General features: G+C 42.3%; 1 protein-coding gene across 2 annotated transcripts in view; it reads left to right on the forward strand.

The window, feature by feature from the left end:
• LOC145350950 (follicle-stimulating hormone receptor-like) overlaps positions 1 to 22673 on the forward strand; it is a 189354-nt gene that overhangs the window by 145876 nt on the left and 20805 nt on the right. For both annotated transcript variants that reach the window (XM_080200474.1, XM_080200472.1), the window contains one exon: positions 18028 to 18099. In XM_080200474.1, the coding sequence (XP_080056600.1) occupies positions 18028 to 18099 (72 nt within the window). The remainder of the gene's footprint in view (positions 1 to 18027; positions 18100 to 22673) is intronic.

A 22673-nucleotide genomic window follows, 5' to 3' on the forward strand; every position in this document is an offset into this window, starting at 1 on the left:
TTTTAAAGGAAGTAATACTTTCCAATGTATAGAGAAACAGCTCCCACAATCAAGTGACCTTCTATCCGATTTTAGTCATCACATTATTAAGGAAAGATAGTCTGGCCACTTAATTGGCTTAAAGAACTGTCTAAGAACAGTTAGTCTCAACTGGAGGAAGACACAACAATTGCACTTTACTGCCTTAAAGCAAAATATACACTGCTGCACGTTGAAATAAAAAAGTATACATTGAATGCTTTATAATGGTTCCACTGTTGTATGAATGCATATCTTCTGGTAGTCATGATATGGAGATGCTGGCGTTGGACTGGGGTAAACACAGTAAGAAGTCTCACAGTACCAGTTTAAAGTCCAACAGCTTTATTTGATAGCAAAAGTCACTAACTAAAATCAATTCTGACAGCAGTGGGATTTGAACCTACACCTCCGGACAGACTGGAGCCTAAATCCAGCACCTTAGACCACTCGCCTACACTACCACTTTTGCTACCAAATAAACCTGTTGGACTTTAACCTGGTATTGTGAGACTTCTTATTGTGCATATCCTCTGACCAATGATGACCAATACCACAGGAAATGTTAGTATAATGAAAACAATCCAGACCACAGATCAGAACAAAGTGACCAGTTATCCTAATTTGGCAACTAAATCCCTCAGGGTAAAAGCCATTAACAAAGTTGACCACATACTAGCTGGAGATACAGCACATTCAGCTTGTAATGTGTTTTGCTATGGACCTGCAGTCCGAGATCACCACTTAGTTATTCTGAAGTTACAACGTCTGTCTCCAACATGGCTGTGTCAGGTTTCATGGGCTATTTGCCCATAAGAGGGCAGGCTGTCAAGGTGGAGGAAAACATCTGCTGGGTATTTGGGAGTTGGAAAACTGTAGGGGGCTGAGTTATACAGGGCATTGGATTCCCTGTCCACTGTTCCCCTCCACCCTTCCCTTCCCCTTTCCCCAGTTAGAAAGTCAGGGAGAATCTGCCACGTGGAACAATATCTGCCCCGCAGCCATTTAATGGCCAGTTAGTCATTAATAAATCAGAAGCAGAAATCTACCCTTTTGCATCAGGAAGTCCCATCTTACATCCCTTGAGGATGAAGGCATATGGCATTGGTTCAAGGTTTTGGTCAATGTTTGAGAGTTTCACAGGTGGTAAGCTGGCAGATCATGGTGAGGGGTGGGGGGCGGGGTGCAGGGTGGGACTGCATCGAGAGGGCTGGAAGTCTGCAGTTTGAGAGGTCTTGGGGGAGGTCAACCTGGAGAGGGGACCTCAGGAAGGGGCATTCTGATGAGTCTGGGGGATAGTTGGGATGGACCCTGATGCCTCTGGGATGTGGTAGAATTTACAAACCGAGGTCTGGAGAAGGGAAATCGGAATCTATTTGCCTCCAGTTAATCGTCTCAGTTTGAAGTTTGTCAGTGAGGACCAGAGATGATAATCAATTTGTCAATCACAAAACATTATACATTAAGTGCACAGATGTTGTGTTCAACATGGGGAGCCTTTTTTATATGAGTGGAATCTTCTCCCACTGGGGGACATTGATATGGAATGCACGCAGTACCTTTCAGTTGGTCATTTGAATACTTTTGTGAGATGAGACTGACGGCCCTCCAATGTGCTGCCGAGTCGCTTGTGCAATTCTGTATCTGGCCCCATCATGGCTGCCATCTGTCTTTTCCACCCAGGCCCAGCAGGCAGCTCTTCCCTCAGAGAAAGCTTAGCCCCAGTAATTGGGTGCTGAGCTTGCCACAGGCTCAATGAGGCCATTTACATTTGAAAATTGCATCACTTGAGTGGCACAGATACGGCACAAGAGTCACAATCACACGCTGAAAATGATTCAGGGTGAGATTGCCAACCCTGCATTGAAAGTCAAGCTCTTTGAAACTAGACATATCGTCTCACCATACAAAGTATCTGAGTTCTTTGAACAAAAGTGCCCCCTCTTTGCTAGTTTCCCTATATGTGGGTGGCACAGTGATATAGCAGGTAGCACTGCTGCCTCAGTGCCAGGAACACGGGTTTAATTCTGGTGTCGGGTCACTGATGGTGTGGAGTTCGCAAATCCTCCCCGTGTCTGTGTGGGTTTCCTTCTGGTGCTCCGGTTTCCACTCACAGTCCAAAAGATGTATGTGTTAGGATGGTTGGCTATGCTAAATTGAACCTGGGATTAGCAGGGTAAATGTAGGGAGTTACGGGAATAGGGCCTGGATGGGATTGTGGTTGATACAGACTCGATGGGCTGAATGGCCTCCTTCTGTACTGTGGGATCACATAATTCTGTGATAAGTGGTGACAGTGTCGTTACTGATTGTTAGACCCAGGTTTTATTTTTCACAACATATTTCAAAATATTTTCTGTTAGTAAATCATTTTATATCATATGAAGGCATGAAAGCTACCAGTGGACCAAGCTGACATTGTACCTTTGTACTGAGTTTCTCATTTTCTTGTTCATCCATTTGGAACAGGAGTAAAGGAACTCTTAATGTGACAAGGACTTTTGAAATGCATTTATAATCTTTATGGTTCAGTGTCATATCACTCATTTTTCTATCATTATGTTTTTATTGATTTTGTTGGCAATTGTGAAGGATTTTTTAGTCGAGTGACTCAAATCTGGGATTTCATGGTTAGAGTGCTAAAAACAGCTCCTTTGGTTGCATTCTTTCTTTCTTTGATGTGCCAAATGTTTGGAACTTTCGAGTGTGGCATGGTTTTCAATTGTAAATTTCAAATTGGATATGTGTCGTGCTGAAGTCTGGAAATATATATAAGCAAAAAACAAGCTATCCTAGCGACTCCGGCATCTAGTGTAAGCTAACAGTTCTGTTCAGTGCTGAGTGAATGTGGCACTGCCAATGGTTCCATCTTTTAGATTCCAAAAGTGATTGCCTGTCAAAAGTACTTCATTGGTGGCGGAGAGCCTCTGGAGGATATGGAAGATGCTTCATAAATGTAAGTTTGTTTTTCCTTACGAGGCTATAGAATGGTTGACTGGTGAATGTGGGAAAAGCTGACCAGCAATTATTCGATGGCATGCGATTGTGTCCTATTTACCTGGTACATGACGCTGTAGGGTGACCTTACTTTCAGGTTTATTCTGAATGCCACCTTCTCCTACATTGGAGTGGATCTCTAGTATTGAGTCAGACCAGTATCTATTTTCAAGCATCATGCACTGCTATCTTGCAGGAAATCTGTTCTCAGTAGGGAAAAGGAAAACAAGAAACCTGGACTAAAATGCTCCTGTGGAAAACTGTAGAATTAGTCCAGTTCACAATGGCTTCAATCTTCTTCTATTATGGACCAGGTCCTTCATTTCATTTCGAGTATCACCAATGAACAATCTTTCATCTGTCTTTCAGGTACAAGGCCACTGATCATCTGTTCTTTGCATTATGGAATCGCTATTATCTTACTCTGCACCACCCAACACCCACTCCCATTATTCGCTGAACACTCTCTTCCACTATGAGTGGAAAAACATAGGGTCTGGAATAAACTTTCCAAACGCTCCAATCCCCAGCCTTAATATGCACCTGAGCATGTACACAGCAAGCTTATGCAGTTAGGTTGGGTGGGATTTTACAGCCCTTCCCGCCAATGGAATTTTCCAGTCCCACTGAAGTCAGTTGAATTTCGAACGGCTCTCCGTAGTTTAGGACTCTGCCCCCACCACGAAATGAACGTAAAATTCTGCCTGTTGTCAGAAAAACCACTCGATGCCTGACAAATGGCAGCAGCCAGGGGTCCAAGACACATTAATAAGGGACCAAGTGAGAGAAAGTGTTTGGTGATTTCTTGGTATTCTGAGATCCCTAAAGAAGATGTGCTGAAGGAAGAACCAAATTCAATCACAGAGAGAATTTACTGCGTCATTGAGATTATTGTTTCTGAAGAACACAATTCAAATTTTAAAAAGGGGATGATGAGTTTCATTGAACTAGCTGACCATAGTATTTTGTAAACCTTATCAGATCTTCAGGGAATATCAGAATCAGAATTGGATCTGATTATGTTAATGAATTAGAATCTGTAGTAACCTTTAAAAAGCCACTTATCTTTGAAGAACCAAAGGATAAAATAGGTTTCTAAAAGATTTATCAATACTATTGATATTCGATAGATGAAGTCATTAATTATACTTTAATTGCAGTCATAATTAGGTAAATCGCAAAAAAATTACAACATTTAATCTTAACGATTCAGCTTATATTTTCCTTCAATAGCATCTTAATATATTCAGCTGATTAAGTTGTACTTTGCATTCATATTTTATTATTACAGTTGTTACCCATAAAATTTACATGTTAATGAGAATTAGTCACCATCTGCCGCTGAAACGTTATAGTTACTAATCAGCTTGATAGATTTGTTGAGACAATGTTATGCTACACATTTTACATAACCTAATCAGCAGCGGCAAAAAATTTCAAGGCCTAAAAGCTCAAGGGCTGAACATGATTGATTCCTACCTAATTCAGCCCGAGCAAAGCTTGTTTAACTTTTCCAGCTCTCACCAATGCCCACCTTCCCTTTTAAAAATGCCCAACATCAGCAATTCTTCCACATGTCTTGCAGGCTCTTGCCAAATTTTCCACCACACAAGTACTCTATTACAGTCAATATAATGCAAACTACAGAGAATATTTGTGTAGCTTATTAACATGATGTACGAGGGCACATTGATCTCATGCTAAGCAAATGAGGCTGGTATGTTGCAAGCTTTGCACTCTCACAGCTGGTGAACATCTGCCAGTGTGGGGGCTACTCACAGCAACTCCCAACCTAGATTGGACCTGCAGCTGAGTGTTCACTGACTGTAGAAATTGGGAAGCACTGAAGCACAGCTTCAAAATGCCTATGCAAATTCCCGGTAATGATCTTGGTGGCTACATACATTTTGCTGTCTCTGTGATAAGCTGGTGTTCAGGTCTGTTGGAATAGTGCCATAGGCTAGGACAACTATGGTTAACCATTGTCTCCTGCACAGTGAATTACCTTAAAAATGGATATGTCATTACTGCCACCGGAGCTTGCCCAGTCTCAGAGCACACTGCTCACAGATGGTCGACAGTCACAACTCTGGAACACCCCAAGCAGTCTTTTTCCTCTCATGGCAGTTGTGTGCGTTTTTCTCCTGTGTGGACATAAGGGGGATTGAAAGCATGATGTATGGAAGGGCATGGGGTGCAATGTATGTTGGGGTTGAGGAGCTCGTATTGGCCATTTCAGGGAAATGGGCCCCACTGGAGGGTTCTGATTGGGTGGGTGCCACAGGGGTTGAAGGCAATACTGGGGTTGGGGAGGGGGGGTGCAGAATCTTTAGTGGTTGCCCTTGAGGTGTCTGGGGGTGGTTTGACATTGTACTTCAAATGGGATCCAAGGTGAGCTGGCTTGGGCGAGGTAAGCAGAGAGTAGCAGTGGAAGAGTACCTTTCTAACTGGAGGTCTATGACAAGCGGTGTTCCACAAGGATCAGCGCTGGGGCCTGTTTTTGAAATATAAATGATTTGGAGGAAAGTGTAGGTGGCCTGATTAGTAAATTTGCAGACACAAGAATTGGGGAATAGCGGATAGTGAGGAGAATTGTCAGAGGATACAAATCAGTTAGAGATCTGGGCTCAAAAATGGCAGATGGAATTTAACACGGACAAATGTGAGGTGATGCGATTTGGAAGGTCTACTACAGAAGGAAAATATACAGTAAATAGTAGGGTCCTTAGAATTATTAGCATTCAGAGGAATCTAGGTGTGCAGATCCACAGGTCCCTGAAGGTGGTAACTCAGGTGGACAAGATGGTCAAGAAGGCATATGCCATGCTGGCCTTCATCAGTCGCAGCATTTAGTATAGGAATTAGAAAATCATGTTGCAGCTGTATAAGACTTTGGTTAGGCTGCATTTGGAGTATTGTGTACAATTCTTTTTGCCACACTACTGGAAGGATGTTAATGCATTAGAAAGGGTGCAGAAGAGATTTACCAGGAAGTTGCCAGGTTTGGCGGATATGGACTATGAAGAAAGATTGAACAAACTTGGATTGTTTTCATTCGAGCGTCAGAGGACAAGGGGAGGGACCTGATAGAGGTTTACAAGATTATGACAAACTTGGACAGAGTAGATAGTCAGAATCTTTTTCCCAGAGTTGAAGAGTCAATCACTCAGGGACATAGATTGAAAGTGAGGGGGGGCAGTTTAAAAGAGATGTAAGGGACGTGTTTTTCACAGAAGATGAATGCCTGGAATACACTGCCAGAAGAGGTGGTGGAAGCAGATTCTATAACAATGTTCAAGAGGCATCCGGATAGATACATGAATAGGCAGGGAAGAGAGGAATATGGACCATGTAGAGGCAAGAAAATATTAGATTAGAGAGGCATTGTGTTGGCACAGATTTGGTGGACTGAAGAGCCTGTTCCTGTACTGTACTATTCTTTGTTCTTTGTAAGCACAACACATGTGTAGGTTTCAGATAGGATGCACACTCATCCTTGCTGCTCAGAGAAGGTCATTCATTTTCTTACAGTACTGTTGTCTGAATGGAGGGATCAGAGTCGTGGCAATCACAGCAGCTGCCACTGCCTCCCATAACATGCTTGCTGCGCAACTCCTTCGGCAACAGTCCTGAGTGGGATACAGCTGCTGGCACCTTTCCTCCACGTGTCCAGCAGGCAAGCCTGCACATTTTCAGAAAATCTGGGACCACATTTCTTTGGGACCATCTTCCTAGCTTATCTGTGTGTCCATTAATGCTTGTATACAGCTCTAGCTTGTTAAGGGAGTCCAGGTGCAGTCAGTTTCGGCCTGTCATGGGCCCATTAGTTAAATTTCATTGTGAATAATGTACAGTCAATCTGGTTTGGATAAAGGGTGAACCATCTCCAAAGGTGCTGATTGGGTTAACTCAACAAGAAAATGTGTCCTAGGGGAGGGAGTGCAATACTCAAGGCTCTCATTCAAGGGGGGGTAGGGAATGCTCACAGTGAAATGGTGTGCATGGCAGCACAGTTCTCTGAGGGTGGGGGGGGAGGAGCTAGTGGTGGTGGTGGAATGCAGAGGCCAGGAGGCCAGTGACGTCTGGGTCAGTGAGGGATGAGGAGGCCAGCAATGTCTGGGTTAGTGGGGTGTGTGGATGTCCAGGTCACTGGAGGATGAGGAGGCCAGCAATGTCCGGGTCACTGGAGGATGAGGACACCAGCCATGTCTGAGTCAATGAGGGATGAGGAGGCCAGCGACGTCTGGGTCACCGGAGGATGAAGAGGCCAGCAATATCCGGGTCACTGGGGGATGAGGAGGCCAGTGATATCTGGGTCACTGGAAGATCAGGAGGCCAGCGATGTCTGCGGCAGGGAGGGCTGAGGAGGCCAGCAATGTCTGGGTTACTGGAGGATGAGGAGGCCAGTGATGTCTGGGTCAGGGAGGGATGAGGAGGCCAGTGATGTCTGGGTCAGGGAGGGCTGAGGAGGCCAGCAATGTCTGGGTTACTGGAGGATGAGGAGGCCAGTGATGTCTGGGTCAGGGAGGGATGAGGAGGCCAGTGATGTCTGGGTCACTGGAGGATGAAGGGGCCAGTGATATCTGGGTCACTGGGAGATGATGAGGCCAGTGATGTCTGGGCCAGGGAGGGATGAGGAGGCCAGTGATGTCTGGGTCACTGGAGGATGAAGGGGCCAGTGATGTCTGGGTCAGGGAGAGTTGAGGAGGCCAGTGATGTCTGGGTCACCGGAGGATGAAGGGGCCAGTGATGTCCGGGTCACTGGGAGATGATGAGGCCAGTGATGTCTGGGCCAGGGAGGGATGAGGAGGCCAGCGATGTCTGGGTCACAGAGGGATAAGGATGCTAGTGATGTCCAGGTCAGTGGGGGATGAGGAGGCCCTAAGGCCAGTGATTTTCTTGTGGGGGCGGGAAGACATTGAAAGGCCAACAGTGAGGCCAGCAATAACTGTGGGGAGGGGGTTGAGACTAGCGATCTCAATGCTAGGAGGATTTGTTCAGTAATCACTTAGAGATTGGCACATGCACGGAGGCCCTGCTCAGCACGCTGATTTCAGCTTCTTCAGTGGGGCTCCACCCTCGGATTCACACGTGTGCTCTCTGCGGTGCACAGAATGTGGGCAATTCATTTTGAAAACCCCACTGAGAAAAACAGGATGATTTAGACCAATCTTTACACGAATTTGACACTTAGAATTGTTGTGGGAGAATTGTCCCCATGATGTGGAATAATTGCCTTGGCTTTCATTCTGGTCTAGTTTTCCATGGAATAGGTATTGGCAATAAAACATCAACACGCTACTGAATGCATCTGTGCACATGCGGATTGAATGATGGGGTTGCTGCTACTATGATTGCTCAAAACGAAGTGAAGCATAAACATTTCAGGCTGCGGGCCATTGATTGTTGCTTGAATTTCCATTCCTGCAATGGAAGTACCTACAGGTTTGATTCCTATTAGACTGAGTAATTCCATCACTTTTCTTCCCAGAATCTGCATTGATAGCTCTCAATGTGGAGATGCCAGTGTTTGACTGGGGTAAACACAGTAAGATGCCTCACAACACCAGGTTAAAATCCAACAGGTTTATTTGGTGGCAAAAGCCACTAGCTTTCAGAGCGCTGCCTCTTCGTCAGGCAAGTGGGAGTTCTATTCACAAACAGAGCATATGAAGACACAAATTCAATCTACAAAATAATGATTGGAACGCAAGTCTTTACAGGTAATCAAGTCTTAAAGGTACAGATAATGTGAGAAAGCATTAAGCACAGATTAAAAAGATGTATATTGTCTCCAGTTAGTGAGATTTTGCACGCCCAGGCAAGTCACGGGGGTTACAGATTGTGTGACATGGACCCAAGATCCCGGTTGCGGCTGTCCTCATGTGTGCAGAAATTGGCTATCAGTCTCTGCTCAGCGTTGTCGTGTGTTGTGAAGGCCGCCTTGAAAAATGCTTACCTGAAGATCAGAAGCTGTTTGCCCTTGACCACTGAAGTGTTCCCCAACAGGAAGAGAACACTCTTGCCTGGTGATTGTCGAGTCGTATTCATTCATCCGTTGTCGGAGCATCTGCATGGTCTGCCCAATGTACCATGCTTAGGACATCTTTTCCTGCGGCGTATCAGGTAGATACGGCCAACGTTGTCTACCTGATACGCTGCAGGAAAGGCTGTCCCAAGGCATCCGCTGTTTTGTGAATAGAGCTCCCAGTCACCTGACAAAGGGGCACACTTTGAAAGCTAATGGCTTTTGCTACCAAATAAATCCATTGGACTTTAACTTAGTGTTGATAGCTCTCAACAGACATTCTGAACTATGTGACCCTGAATGTGACAATGTAAGTGCATATCCTTTTCAAATTGCTCCAAGAAAGCATTCAAAAAAGAAGGAATGTTGAATGGATTTTTCCTTTCTGACTTTTGACAGCAACAAAATTAGCAGTAGTAGCATTAGGAGGCTTTAATTATCCTGGGGCTAGTTAGTTCAGTTGGCTAGATGTTTAGCATGTCGTTCAGAATAACGCCATAGCATGGGATTCGATTCCTGTTCCACTGAGGTGTTGAGGTGTACTATCTACACAATGCACTGCAGCAATTCACCAAAGACCCTTAGACAGCACCTTTCAAATCCACGACCAATCCCATCTTGAAGGACAAGCACAGCAGATATGTGGGAACACCATCTCCTGCAAGTTCCCTCCAAACCTTTCACCATCCTGATTTGGAAATATTTTGCCATTTTTTCACAGTCGCTAGGTTAAAATTCTGGAATTCCCTCTGTGACAGCACCATGGGTCAACCTACAGAACATGGACTACAGCAATTCGAGAAGGCAGCTTACAACCACTTTCTCAAGGGCAACTAGGGATGGGCAATAAATGCTGGCCCATGTCCCATGAACGAATAAAAAACAAGATTTGGGGCCTGCCCCATATAAAGCTATGATGACCCTTGAATAATAGAGGCTGTTACCTAAAAAAGAGGAGGAAGGATTACCCTGACATAGACAGGGAAAATATAGTGCGACAGATAGCGAAGTGGAAGAAATTCTGATATATGCACAGGAAAAATTACTCAGTCAACGTGTCCTTCATTCAGAAAAGAAGAAAGTAGTTTGGGTCTGGTTCTAGGAAACTAAGTAGGGTAATTCAAGTGTGTTACCATTTTAGAAAATATACATGGGTAATTATTGGCCTGAACAGCAAAGATAAGGCCTCTCTACTTCTTCAGAAAAACATTATGGGATATTTTTTGTCACCCTAACAGACAGCCAGGGCATCATCTCATCTGAAGAACAGCACCCCTGGCAGTAAAGCACCCCCTCAGTATTGCAAGAGACCATGTCCTGGTCTCAAGTAGGGCTTGAACCCATAACTTTTTGACGCAGAGCTGGTTATAGACCAGACAGATATTGAGAATAGAACCTCTTTCACTTCATGTGAACAGCTTAAAAGGCTACTTAATTATAATCAAATCACATTACAACCTTGTGCTCAGCAGTATGGTCTAAGTTTATAGCCATGCTGCTGCTGCTCAATGGAAGATGTTATGAAAGTATTACCCAGTCTGAATAAATCAACTGCTTGATGCATCTGTAAGTAACAAACTGGGTGACATTACTGTTACAGAATGCTGTGAATAAACACACTGGACTAAAATGTTGCTGTGGGAGGGCATTAACCAGCGTCTGCCATTATTTAGGCTGCTCTTTCCCCACTCATCTCAACAACGTTGTGCACAGTAATTGCTGAATGTACAAGCTAATGATGTCATGGCCAAAGAAACTGAGCATCTAGAATTTACGTGAACGGGATGAGCAACCATGTATCTCCCTACCCAATCAGATTGAAGGATTTTAAAATTAATAGTTCAAGGATGAGAGGAAGTGTAAATAAGAATGAGAGAACTCAATGTCAAAGCAAATTCAGAAACAGAATAAAGAGAGGGAAATAAAGATGAGATTAATGAGAAAGAAAGGAAAACTAAAGAATATATTTTTAATTTTATTTTTTGACACATTTGAATCTCCAACAACAATTAAAACCTGAAGGAATAGGACTCCTATTCCGATTCCAATTTTACAGATGCATCACAGAAAGCACTCTTTCTGGTTGTATCACAGCTTGGTATGGCTCCTGTTCTGTCCAAGATAGCAAGAAACTACAAAAGACCGTGAATCTAGCCCAATCTATCACGCAAACCAACCTCCCATTCATTGGTTCTGTCTACACTTCCTGCTGCCTCAGCAAATCAGCCAGCATAATTCAGCACCCCACGCACTGCTGACATTCATTTTTCCACCTTCTTCCTTGGGGAGAAAGATAAAGAAGTCTGAGGTCATGTACCAACTGACTCAAGAACACTTTCCTCCTTGCTGCTGTTAGACTTTTGAATGGACCTGGCTTGCATTAAGTTGCTCTTTCTCTACGCCCTAGCTAAGACTATAACACTACATTCTCTTGTTTTCTTCTCTAGGAACGGTATGCTCTATCTGTGTAGCATGCAAGAAACAATACTTTTCACTGTATGCTAATACATGTGACAATAATAAATCAAATTAAGTCAAATCAAACCTACATTTGTAATAATTACTTTTGAAAAATGGAAAGGTTGATTGACATTAATTAAAATTAGCTTATTTTAAAACCATATGGACAAGACAGTGTTTTACAGTGAATTTGTATCAAGGTCCGCAGCTGGGATTTTCCCATTTCCATTGCAGTGAACGGAAATTTGGCTGCTCACCAAATCCTTGACTTTGCTCCGGTGGGAAGGTGGCGTGAACAACCAGTAAGATCGTACCCCAGATATTTGTTGCCTTTCAATTATGAAATGTAGGCTAATTATCCATGAAATAGTATCACTTCACAATATATTTAAGTTTGAAGTGCACCAGCCGTCCAGAGATGTATTCAAGGTGAGGACCGTGAGGGGTATATGAAAAAAGTACAGTAAACCAATATTCTGGCAAATCCTACTCTCTGTGCACCCAGTCAGACACATTAAAAGGCTCAGGAGTCTTCTGCAAACAAGTATGTGATTTAAGACCTGTGGTACGTAGCCCAGCAGGAGACTTGACACAGCTATACAAACTGTAGTGTTTTGGAGGGATGCTAGTGTATTCAAACAAACATTCAGATAAGATGGTACACAAAGCCAAGCATCTGAAGAATCCCTGATGAGCCACAAATGAGAGACAATTTAAAATTTGAATCTCCCTGCTCAGAGCACATTGTAACTTGCAGTGAATGATTTTAAGGAAGATTTTAACCCAAGCTGTACAGTGAAAACTGGATACATGGGCAGTCAAAGTGTCCTGGTTATTCACTGTTGTGGGATAATTGAGATAACTGATACTATCTTTAACTACAGACAATACAAAACTCACGAGGCAGATATCTCTATTAAAAGATACAACTTTTTTAACAAAAACACAACAAGCAGCTGCTCAGAGATCACCAAAAGAGTTAAGCAGCTCTGGGATAGAGCGGCAAAACCTTTCCGAAGAATCTGACGTTTACAATCAAAAACAGATCAATTCTAGTTTTTCTTGTAAATTATTCCTGCCTTACATTAGTTTAAAATCAATTACATTTAGTATACACACATCAGTAATAATCTCTGCAATTCACCTCAACCAATTACATTCTACCATCCAGTATAATGATATCTCATTTGTCCATTTAATCCGGACGCTAACTCCCATCTTGGCTAAAGTCATTTCCTGGTTGCCAGATAACTATAGATGCTCATCACAGAGGTTAAAGTGAACATTTTCATCAGCTCATTGCCAAACTGATTCTGCATCCAGGTACATATCTATTCTACATCTGGACAATGAATAACCCTATTCATGATAGGGCGGCACGGTAGCACAGTGGTTAGCACTGCTGCTTCACAGCTCCAGGGAACTGGGTTTGATTCCCAGCTTGGGTCACTGTCTGTGTGGAGTTTGCACATTCTCCTCATGTCTGTGTGGGTTTTCTCTGGGTGCTCCGATTTCCTCCCACAGTGTAGGTTAGGTTGATTGCCCATGCTAAAATTGTCCCTTAGTGTACTAGGATGCTTAGGTTAGAGGGATTAGTGGGTAAAATATGTAGGGTTATGGGGGTAGGGCTTGGGTGGGATTGTGATCAGTGCTGACTCGATGGGCCGAAGGGCCTCTTTCTGCACTGTAGGGTTCTATGATTCAATGACGATGTTTCCAGATGTGTTCCCTTAACAGAAACTTTCTGATATGAATTATTCTGACTACTGGGTTTCTCACGCCTTTGGCTCTAATCGCTTCACCTTTACCATCATCTCTTATGGTAACCCACTTTTGGCTGAAATGAGCAATGATTCATACATTTAAAATTAATATATATGTTTTAAAGTAATAATGATTTATTCAGTTCTCTTACTGCATCCACATATGTGTAAACTAGTTGCATTGGCTTACTAATTTTGTTTCAAGGATCATTTAATTCTTTACTGCTAGTCTTGTCAGTGTCTAAATGTATTCTGTTGTGTACCTTATTAACTAAACAGAAACTTCCCATTTCATCCACCTACTAGACATCCAGAAAGAACTCACCATCTAAAAGTTATACTCAATAGGCAACCATGGCAATGGCCAAAACCAAGCACTCCTTCTGATGCTTATCGGTCCCTACTGCGTTATCAGAATTTTAACTGGAGGTGTGGGTGGGGAAGACACTATAGCTTTCCTTCCAGGCACAAATAATAATTAATTTAACTTTTTGACCAGGAGGAGTAGCGATGCTTCTCTGGGCTCCACAAGGAAAGCTGAGACCTGCTCTGTCAAGTGTCACGCGTCCCAAAAAAAAGACCCCCCACATGATAGTTTTGAAAGCCAATCCCATCATCTATAGATGGTTTATTATCTGTAGATGGTTAATCAGCAGCCTCTGGACAATACAGTTTTCAAACTCCTTCCCCCCTCAGCCTGGTTGGGATACCATCTGGCTGGATTTAAATGAGGCCCAGCCCCAGTGAAGTCAGCTAGATCTAATTCTACTATGAGTGGGTAGGAAGTTAGTTCTTCACCAGAATATCCGTAAACTCTCTAAATTGGAGCTGTGAGTCATTGAAAAGAAGAAGCATCAAGATGTTAAACATGCTTGACCAAGAAGGAATTGTTTTTATTGTAGAGAAAATGGTTTTCAAAACAGAAGTGAAGCAGCAAATAGTGGAGTTATGAAGATGCTTGCAAAGCCTTTTTGCTGGGATGCATAAATCAAAAGCAGGGCTAAGTGGGAACTTACAGATTATAAATTAGTACTAACATATTAAACTCATGAAGGTTTCTTTCAAGTATCAGGACAAAATTTTTTCAGATTGAAATTAAGGAACTGAAAGTCTTAATTTTAAATATGGTTCTAATATGCTTACTCAGAGTGTTCTCAACTGGAAGAAAGGGGAATTTCTTAACTACACTTCATGTGTGGAGAACATGTAGTAGAGGTGGCGGAAACTATTCTACTAGACAAGGTTCTTGTGAAAGACTAAGAAAACGACAGGGAAAATGGAAAATAATATTTTATTAGGGTCATTTTAGATCAATTCTTGTCAACTGACCTAAATAGATGGCTGGCACAAGGCAAACCTTTCAACTCAATTAAGGAAGCACACATGATTCTAAACTGAAGGTCTGTCACAGGAACTTTAATCTGATGGATAATGTATGAAGAATATGCTTCCTCTCAGATGTTCCTGCCACCTGAGAAAGCATATGGTACCGAATTTTGCCTTCCCAGTATATAGAACCCTGAGATGACTAGAATGATTGGAAAATCCCGCTGGCTTGAACAGCTGAAAAGTTCTGATCATTGTTAATGTATCAAGTCCATCGAGTTTAACCTTGATCAACCATCTAGATGGCTGACTGGTGTCCACTTGTTACAAGAGACCAAGCTGCCAGCAACCAGGAGCAAGATGGCATCCAAGAAAGAAGGAAACAGAAGAGGACACAGCAGTTGATGCAGAGAATCTTAAGGAAGAGAAAAAGTGGAAAGCAATTCAATGCAGTCAAGGATGCCTGCTTGAGGAATTAATTCAGTTCACACAAAATGAAAAATGTTCAACTCTCGTCACTACTAGGAAAAGCTATTCTTGGCCATCAATTCAACAAAATGCAGTCTGTAGTAGAAAAATGAGTCTGACCATGAACATAGTTCTGTCTTCAGGGTTGTTAGGAATTCTTTTGCTACCATCAGCTTTCTCTGGATTCATCTTGCAATGGTGGGAAGAGGTTTCTTGAGTGAACTTTATGAAAATTGAAGTAAAGAAAATTTACCCGGAATTAGAAAATGATTGTGTTAATTATTACACTTCAGGAAGTGCAATTATAGATATTGGACCATTATTTTCAGTTAAGTCTGTGCCTAATATAAGTATGTATCCTGAGAAGCTCAGAATTTTAGTAGATACTTGCTATTTAGTTATGTAAAATATTGTTTCCTGTATTCCTACTCTGAATCCTCAAACAACATATAGCACATGTCACCCCTTTCCCAAAACTATACTATGTAATGTTGATTCATGTCATATAAAACTTTTCATTACATTTTATGGCAGTCTTTGAAATTACATGAATCATATTGCCATCATCAAAATAAGCCTGTGAAACACAGCAGATTTTACTGACTTCCAGGTAGCCTACATACCTGTAGAATTAATTAGTATTTTTGTTGTAACCTTAGCTAGTGATGCATTCAAAAAGTGAATTTATTTTAGTTTGCTTTTTTATGTATGTATGGAATTGTAAGCGTATGGAACTCAATAAAATGAAGTGGTCTTGAAAATCCATGGAATGATTGATGAGGGTAGAGCAGTGGTTGTTGTCAACATGGACTTCAGTAAGGCCTTTGACAAGGTCCCTCATGGCAGACTGGTGCAGAAGGTGAAGTCGCATGGGATCAGAGGTGAGCTGGCAAGGTGGATACAAAACTGGCTCGGTCAAAGAAGATAGAGGGTAGCAGTGGAAGGGTGCATTTCTGAATGGAGGGCTGTGACAAGTGGCATTCCTCAGGGATCAGTGCTGGGATTTTTGCTGTTTGTAATATATATAAATGATTTGGAGGAAAATATAACTGGATTGATTAATAAGTTTGCGGACAACACAAAGGATGGTGGATTTGCAGTTAGTGGTGAGGGCCATCAGAGGATACAGCAGGATATAGGTCAGTTGAAGTCAGGTGGAGAGATGGCAGATGGAGTTTAATCCAGACAAATGTGATATAAAGCACTTTGGAAGGTTTAATACTGATAAGCAAATAAGCAGTAAATGGCAGAACCCTTAAGAGTATTGATAGGCAAAGGGATCTGGGTGTACAGGTACACTGGTCACTGAAAGTGGCAATGCAGGTGGAGAAGGGAGTCAAGAAGGCATACGGTATGCTTGCCTTCATTGGCCAGGGTATTGAGTTTAAAAATTGGCAAGTCATGTTGAAGTTTATAGAACCTTAGTTAGGCCATACATGGAGTATAGTGTTTAATTCTGGTCACCACACTACCAGAAGGATATGGAAACTTTGGAGAGAGTACTGAAGAGATTTACCAAGATGTTGCCTAGTGTGGAGGGTATTAGCTATGCGGAGAGGTTGGAGAAACTTGGTTTGTTCTCACTGGAACGACAGAGGTGGAGGGGAGACCTGATAGAAGTCTACAAGATTATGAGAGGCATGGACAGAATGGATAGCCAAAAGCTTTTTCCCAGGATGGAAGAGTCAATTACTAGGGGGCATTGGTTTAAGGTGTGAGGGGCAAGGTTTAAAGGAGATGTACGAGGCAGACTTTTTACACTGAGAATAGTGGGTGCCTGGAACTCAATACCGGGGGAGGTAGTGGAAGCGGATACAGTCGTGACTTTTAAGAGGTGTCTTGACAAGTACATGAATAGGTTGAGAATAGAGGGAGAGGGACATGGTCCCCGGAAGGGTAGCAGGTTTTAGTTAAGTTGTTAAGTCAGGCAGCATGGTCGGTGCAGAGTTGACGGGTGGGGGGGCAGGGTGTGGTGGCAAAAGGCCTGTTCCTGTGCTGTAATTTTCTTTGTTCTTTGTTCTTGTTCTTTGACCTGTTGATTATGGAAGAATTGCACCAATGTTTCCCAGTGTGCATTATAGATTGTGGGGTTAGGGGAGGGCATATCATGTACATCGAGTGGTGTGATGCAAGAACCATTGAAGGAGTATGGACTTCCCCATGCCATCAGCCTTCCTGTGGGTAGGACAGGTCCAGGCCCAGTTTAGCCCCTAATGTAGACTTTGGTCGGCATTCTCGGACTTTGTCTGTGGTTGGGATCCTCCAAGTCCACTGCAGTGAATGGAGATTTGGCTGAACATCAAATTCTCTGTTCTCACTTGCAATGGTAGTGGGGCATGCTAGATCAGAGAATTTCAGCCTTTCTCACTAAATATGGCAACATTCCTGTACTAAACTACATTTTGAATACATTTTGTAGAGATATTAGCCTTGTTTGAGCTAACTCCCGTTCTTTATAAGGTAACCTATACATTCCCAGAAACAGACCAGACCAATTGTAAGTGAATTCTTGTTATTCTCAACTAGGTTCCTCCCATCTCTTGCTCGAGTTGCTGAGGGAGATGGATGGTAGTTCTGCGAATTTCTAGGGCTGTATGGTTGCAGCACATGAGTAAGTTATTGAATCCACCAACCTGGAGAACTGGTGAGCTAGCACAAAGTCCTTTAGAATTTGTCTACATTTTAGATGTCAGTGTTCCCATCCAGACTTGCAACAACCTGCAAAAGACGAATGTGCCATCATGTAAAATAAACTTTTATCTTGTGCTTAATCGGCTCTATCTGTCTAACTGCAGTTCAGAATTAGCATATAATCACACACAAATCCCTTCCCTAAGCTCCAATGAAAAGCATAACGTTTGTATGGAATAGTCTATGGTGCATTTTGTTGCTAACAAGTCATAAACACTTAGTTCTGTAATGCATGCTTGACTACCATGTTTCATTTGTGCTTTTTCATCTCTGCAGGATGATTACAAACACTGCCATAAGGTTTTTCCCTGATATCACACATATACATTCTGAAGACTTCTTGCTTCTGTAAGTACTTTGAGCTGAGACTGTTGCATTAAGAAGAGTGATTAAAGTAGAGATCTTTTCAATAAAGTTTGGAAGCTGTTGCTTCCCTGGTTGATCTTCTGTTTTTTTCTGGTTCTGATATTAATCATTTACAAATAAATCAACGCATGTTTTATTGGCTGGGCTGATGGATACTAATTCCAGACAAGTTCTCTGCTTTTTAAGAATTTGTAGCTGAATTCCAATGTCATTTTGAATCAGCTTGCTGAGATATAGATTTATTGTTGTCTGCAGGCGTTGTTATCCTGAAATAGGGAGTTGCAAGTCTCAACTGATATGGAGCATCTAATAACAGCAAATGTCCAACTGGATGTTCAAACATTTGTCATAACAGACATCAAATATTTGGCACACAGCTCAAAATCATACTAATTTTAGTTTAAACTATCCAAACAACTTTGAAATCTTCCACTATTGTTTGCTGTATCATATTTTAGTATTTTTTTTAAATTATGCACATGGTGAGATATTCACATGAACAATCTTCAAGGTCATTCAGTGGGTAAATAGCTTTTATCTGTGAACAGGACGCTTGTATTGCTGACTGTGAACTGACATCGCAGGCCAGATGAATAGTATAGAATTAAACCAGTTTGTTTTTAAAATCAGCTATCTTTAAGGGGAGGCAGTGGTATTGTCACTGGACTAGTAATGCTGAGACCCAGGGTAAGACTCTGGGGACCTAGGTTTGAATCCCATCTTGGCAGACGGTGAAATCCAAATTCAATAAAAATCTGGAATTAAAAGTCTAACAGTGACCATAAAACCATTGTTGATTGTTGTAAAAACTCATCTGGATCACTAATGATCTTTAGGGAAGAAAATCTGCTGTCTGCAGCCTGGCCTACATTGACTCTAGACCATCAGCAATGTGGTTCACTCTTTACAGCCACTCAGTCAAAGAGCAATTGGGGATGGGCAAAAAATGCTGGCTTTGCCAATGACACCCACACCCTGTGAATAAATATATTTTAAAAATCTGCTATTCACCTATATCTCACAGCCTTCACACACTTGACCAATAGGAGCAAATTTTGCTGTTCCTGGCCCAGGGGCTATTGGATTGGCTGAACACTGGAAAAGTGGGAGGAGGGAAAAGCCGTCAGATTTCCCACCAATTCAATTAAACAAGGCCTCCATTATGGACCTGAACTCCTCTCTGACCAATACTCTTTCTAGTCCCAGATGAATCACTAATCCTACAGGTAGGGACATGGAAATCTGTCTTATTCGGCCATTGTCATGCTGATGCACGCAAAGGTATATTTACTGTGCCCAGTGGAGTGCCATGTATGAAGGAAGCTCAGGTCGGAGGTAGGGCAGCAACTTGCTTACATCATGGTTGTCTGCTTCATGCATCCTTTGAATGCCTGGTACACTGAAGCACTAAATTTGCCCTTTTTGCTATATATCTCAATTCTTAGGTGCAAACTATTATTCACTTCCCTACATTCCACTATGAATGTTCCAGTTCATAGTGATGACTGGGACCCTAAGAATGCAGATCAAAGTAAACACTGTAACTTGTATGTACCCTGTTCTCCCAAACTCTCCCTTCCCTGGGTGACACTTCACATTCCTGTGATGTAAGTGTACCAGCTAGCTGACCAATGAGTTGCGATTTCAAAATTAAATGGATTAGTTAATTCAATCACAGATTTAAATCAAGACAGTTTAGTCTTAACCAAGAGCTTAACGTTTCTGCCACTGGCTCCAGCCCTCTTTCTGTAGACTTATTTAGTTGAGCCCAATGGCTTGCTAGTCTGTTTGACCTTGAACTGAAACACTCTGGTCTAAATTGTATGCCTGCATATCCCATCCTGCACATCCCACCTTGCATCCCCTGTGGCTATACCTCTCTTCCTATAGATCACTCTCTGAGGTGCTGCCTATGGACACCTGACTTCCTGCCTTTCTGGTCCTCTCATCCTCTTCAGAGGAGGTCCCACCAGTTGAATATACAATCCCTATTCGCAGAAATGCAGATGACACTGTCTTATGAATTGAAGGGTGCACCCAACAGAAAGCCTGCAAAAAAAAGTTTGTAAGCCATATAGCCTTGAAACAAAAAAACTTGAAAGGCAAAAAGAATCCTCCAAAATACACTGAAAATGCTATGAACTATCAAGAATAAACTAACAATAAACTCTCACCTAAATTCTTAAATATTCACATTGCCAAGGCTCCAGTTTGCTTTTATCACGCCCTGGATGGAGAAATCAACAAAAACAGGATGGCCACCTAGCCATGTTGCCCATGTGCCCACTTCTGTATTGCACAGTCATCATAATATCATGAAGAATTGGGCATTTAAGTGGCTTAATTGTTAGATTAATTGTCAGGGGTTGCACGTCCCAGTTCTGCATATACCCGTTGACCATAATATCAGATGACATCCACCTGACATTATGACATCTGCCCAACATAATCTCACACAATTTTGCGCTTGTTTAGGTTGGCAGCGCATCCGATCCTGGAATTTAAAATTCAGGCCTTTGTTTTTCACTCCCACTTTTCACATGCAGCGGTGTGTGCCCTTCCTTTTCTGGAACAATGTATGCTTACACTCCTCAGCCATTGTGTCACAAGGGCTGAGTCAGGCATACGCAGTTTGTGCTTTTGTGCCCACTTTTAATTCTCTGGCATGCTCCTTGCTTCACCTCCCCTCACCCCTCCATACTGTTCCGCATTCTTGACCTTGCATGAGTCAGGACTGACATTCTTATCGATAGTTTTGTGACATCAGCAACTTTGATTTTGCACAGCTATCTCAAGATGCCCCAGCCATATCATTCTTGATTGGATTGGATTAGATTTATTATTGTTACATGTATTGGTATACAGTGAAAAGTATTGTTTCTAGTGCGTTATACAGGCAAAGCATGCCATTCATAAAGTACATAGAGGAGAAGGAAATGGGAGCTGCAGAATGTAAAAGAGCACAGTTTTAAAAGCGAAGAACAAATAGAATTAGACAGTATGCTGGGGACAGTTAGCAAGAAGTCACCACGCTCTGGCACCATCTTGGATCTTCTGACCAGTAAGAGGTAGAAGTGGGGAGCCACAATGCAAGATAATGCAACGTGTTAGTGGGAAGTGAGGGCAGTTGAGGCTGAAATCCTCCACCATGAACCAAAAGGAAAGGGAGTAGGTAGGTATTGATATCACTGGAAGGAAGTGAAATAGAAACGAAGGATGCCAAATTAAGGAAATTTGGCATGTCTCCCACAACTCTCACTAGCTTTTACAGATGCACCATAGAAACCATCCTTTCTGGTTGTATCACAGCTTGGTATGGCTCCTGCTCTGCCCAAGACCGCAAGAAACTACAAAGGGTTGTGAACAAAACCCAGTCCACCACACAAACCAGCCTCCCATCCATTGACTCTGTCTAGTACTCTCTGTCTTGGAAAAACAGCCAGCATAAGCAGGGACCGCATGCACCTTGGACATACTCTCTTCCACCTTCTTCCAGCAGGAAAAAGATACAAAAGTTTAAGATCACATACCAATTGCTTCAAGAACAGTTTCTTCCCTTCTGCCATCAGATTTTTGAATGGACTTGCAACATATTGAGTTGATCTTTCTCTCCACCCTAGCTATGACTCTCACACTTGAATCTGCACCTTCTCCTTTCCTTCTCTGTGTATGGTATGCTTTGTCTGTATAACGCATAAAAAACAATACTTCACACTCTGTACTACTACATATGACAACAATAAATCAAATCAAATCAAATTAAAGCAAAGAATGTCAGGAGAGGAAAATCATTAGCATGAACTTAAGATAAAGAGTGCTGACATATACTGAAAGGAGACAAGCATCAGCCTGACGTGAAGGAAGGGCAAAAAGACTACAATTTTGACTTAAAAGGGAAAAGATTAAAAGTGGCAGCATAAAAATTTACCGGATGCATTGTCAAGGGCTTATAAAAATGGAAGGTGAGGGGGAGAAATGTGCCTGCATATTGAAATATGCAGACTTATGGACAGATTTTGAGGGAAAAATATTCCATGGCATGGAATCTCTCCCTGGCATGCAGTGGAAGTAATGATGTGGAGGTGCCGGTGTTGCACTGGGGTAAGCACAGTAAGAAGTTTCACAACACCAGGTTAAAGTCCAACTTTAATCTGGTGTTGTGAGACTTCTTACTATGCAGTGGAAGCACATATTACCAACCTCTACACTCGCATCTCGCAATCTTCTATCCACTGTGAAAAATCCAGATTGACAGTGCACAGTTGGGTGATATATACGCCCTGCTTGTATCCATTGGAATGAATACTCCAAATGGAAAGCCCAAGGAACAAATGGAAAAAACCCTGGCTTTATTACAATTTAACAACAGGCTTAGTAACTGAGAGTGTTCCACAAAATCTCACAATTCCTCCACCAGAAAGGAGGGAAGACGCCCACTGCGCCTCTTTTTTAATGTTGTTATATTGCCTTCTATCTCTTGACTCACCGAGTGTTACCATTACTTTTCGTCTTTGCTTAAGATTTCCAGCATTTGCAGTCTCCTGCTTTAAGTTTAT

This window comes from Carcharhinus amblyrhynchos, chromosome 12, assembly GCF_965287045.1.
Source record: "Carcharhinus amblyrhynchos chromosome 12, sCarAmb.v2.hapA, whole genome shotgun sequence".
Classification (NCBI taxonomy): Eukaryota; Metazoa; Chordata; class Chondrichthyes; order Carcharhiniformes; family Carcharhinidae; genus Carcharhinus; species Carcharhinus amblyrhynchos.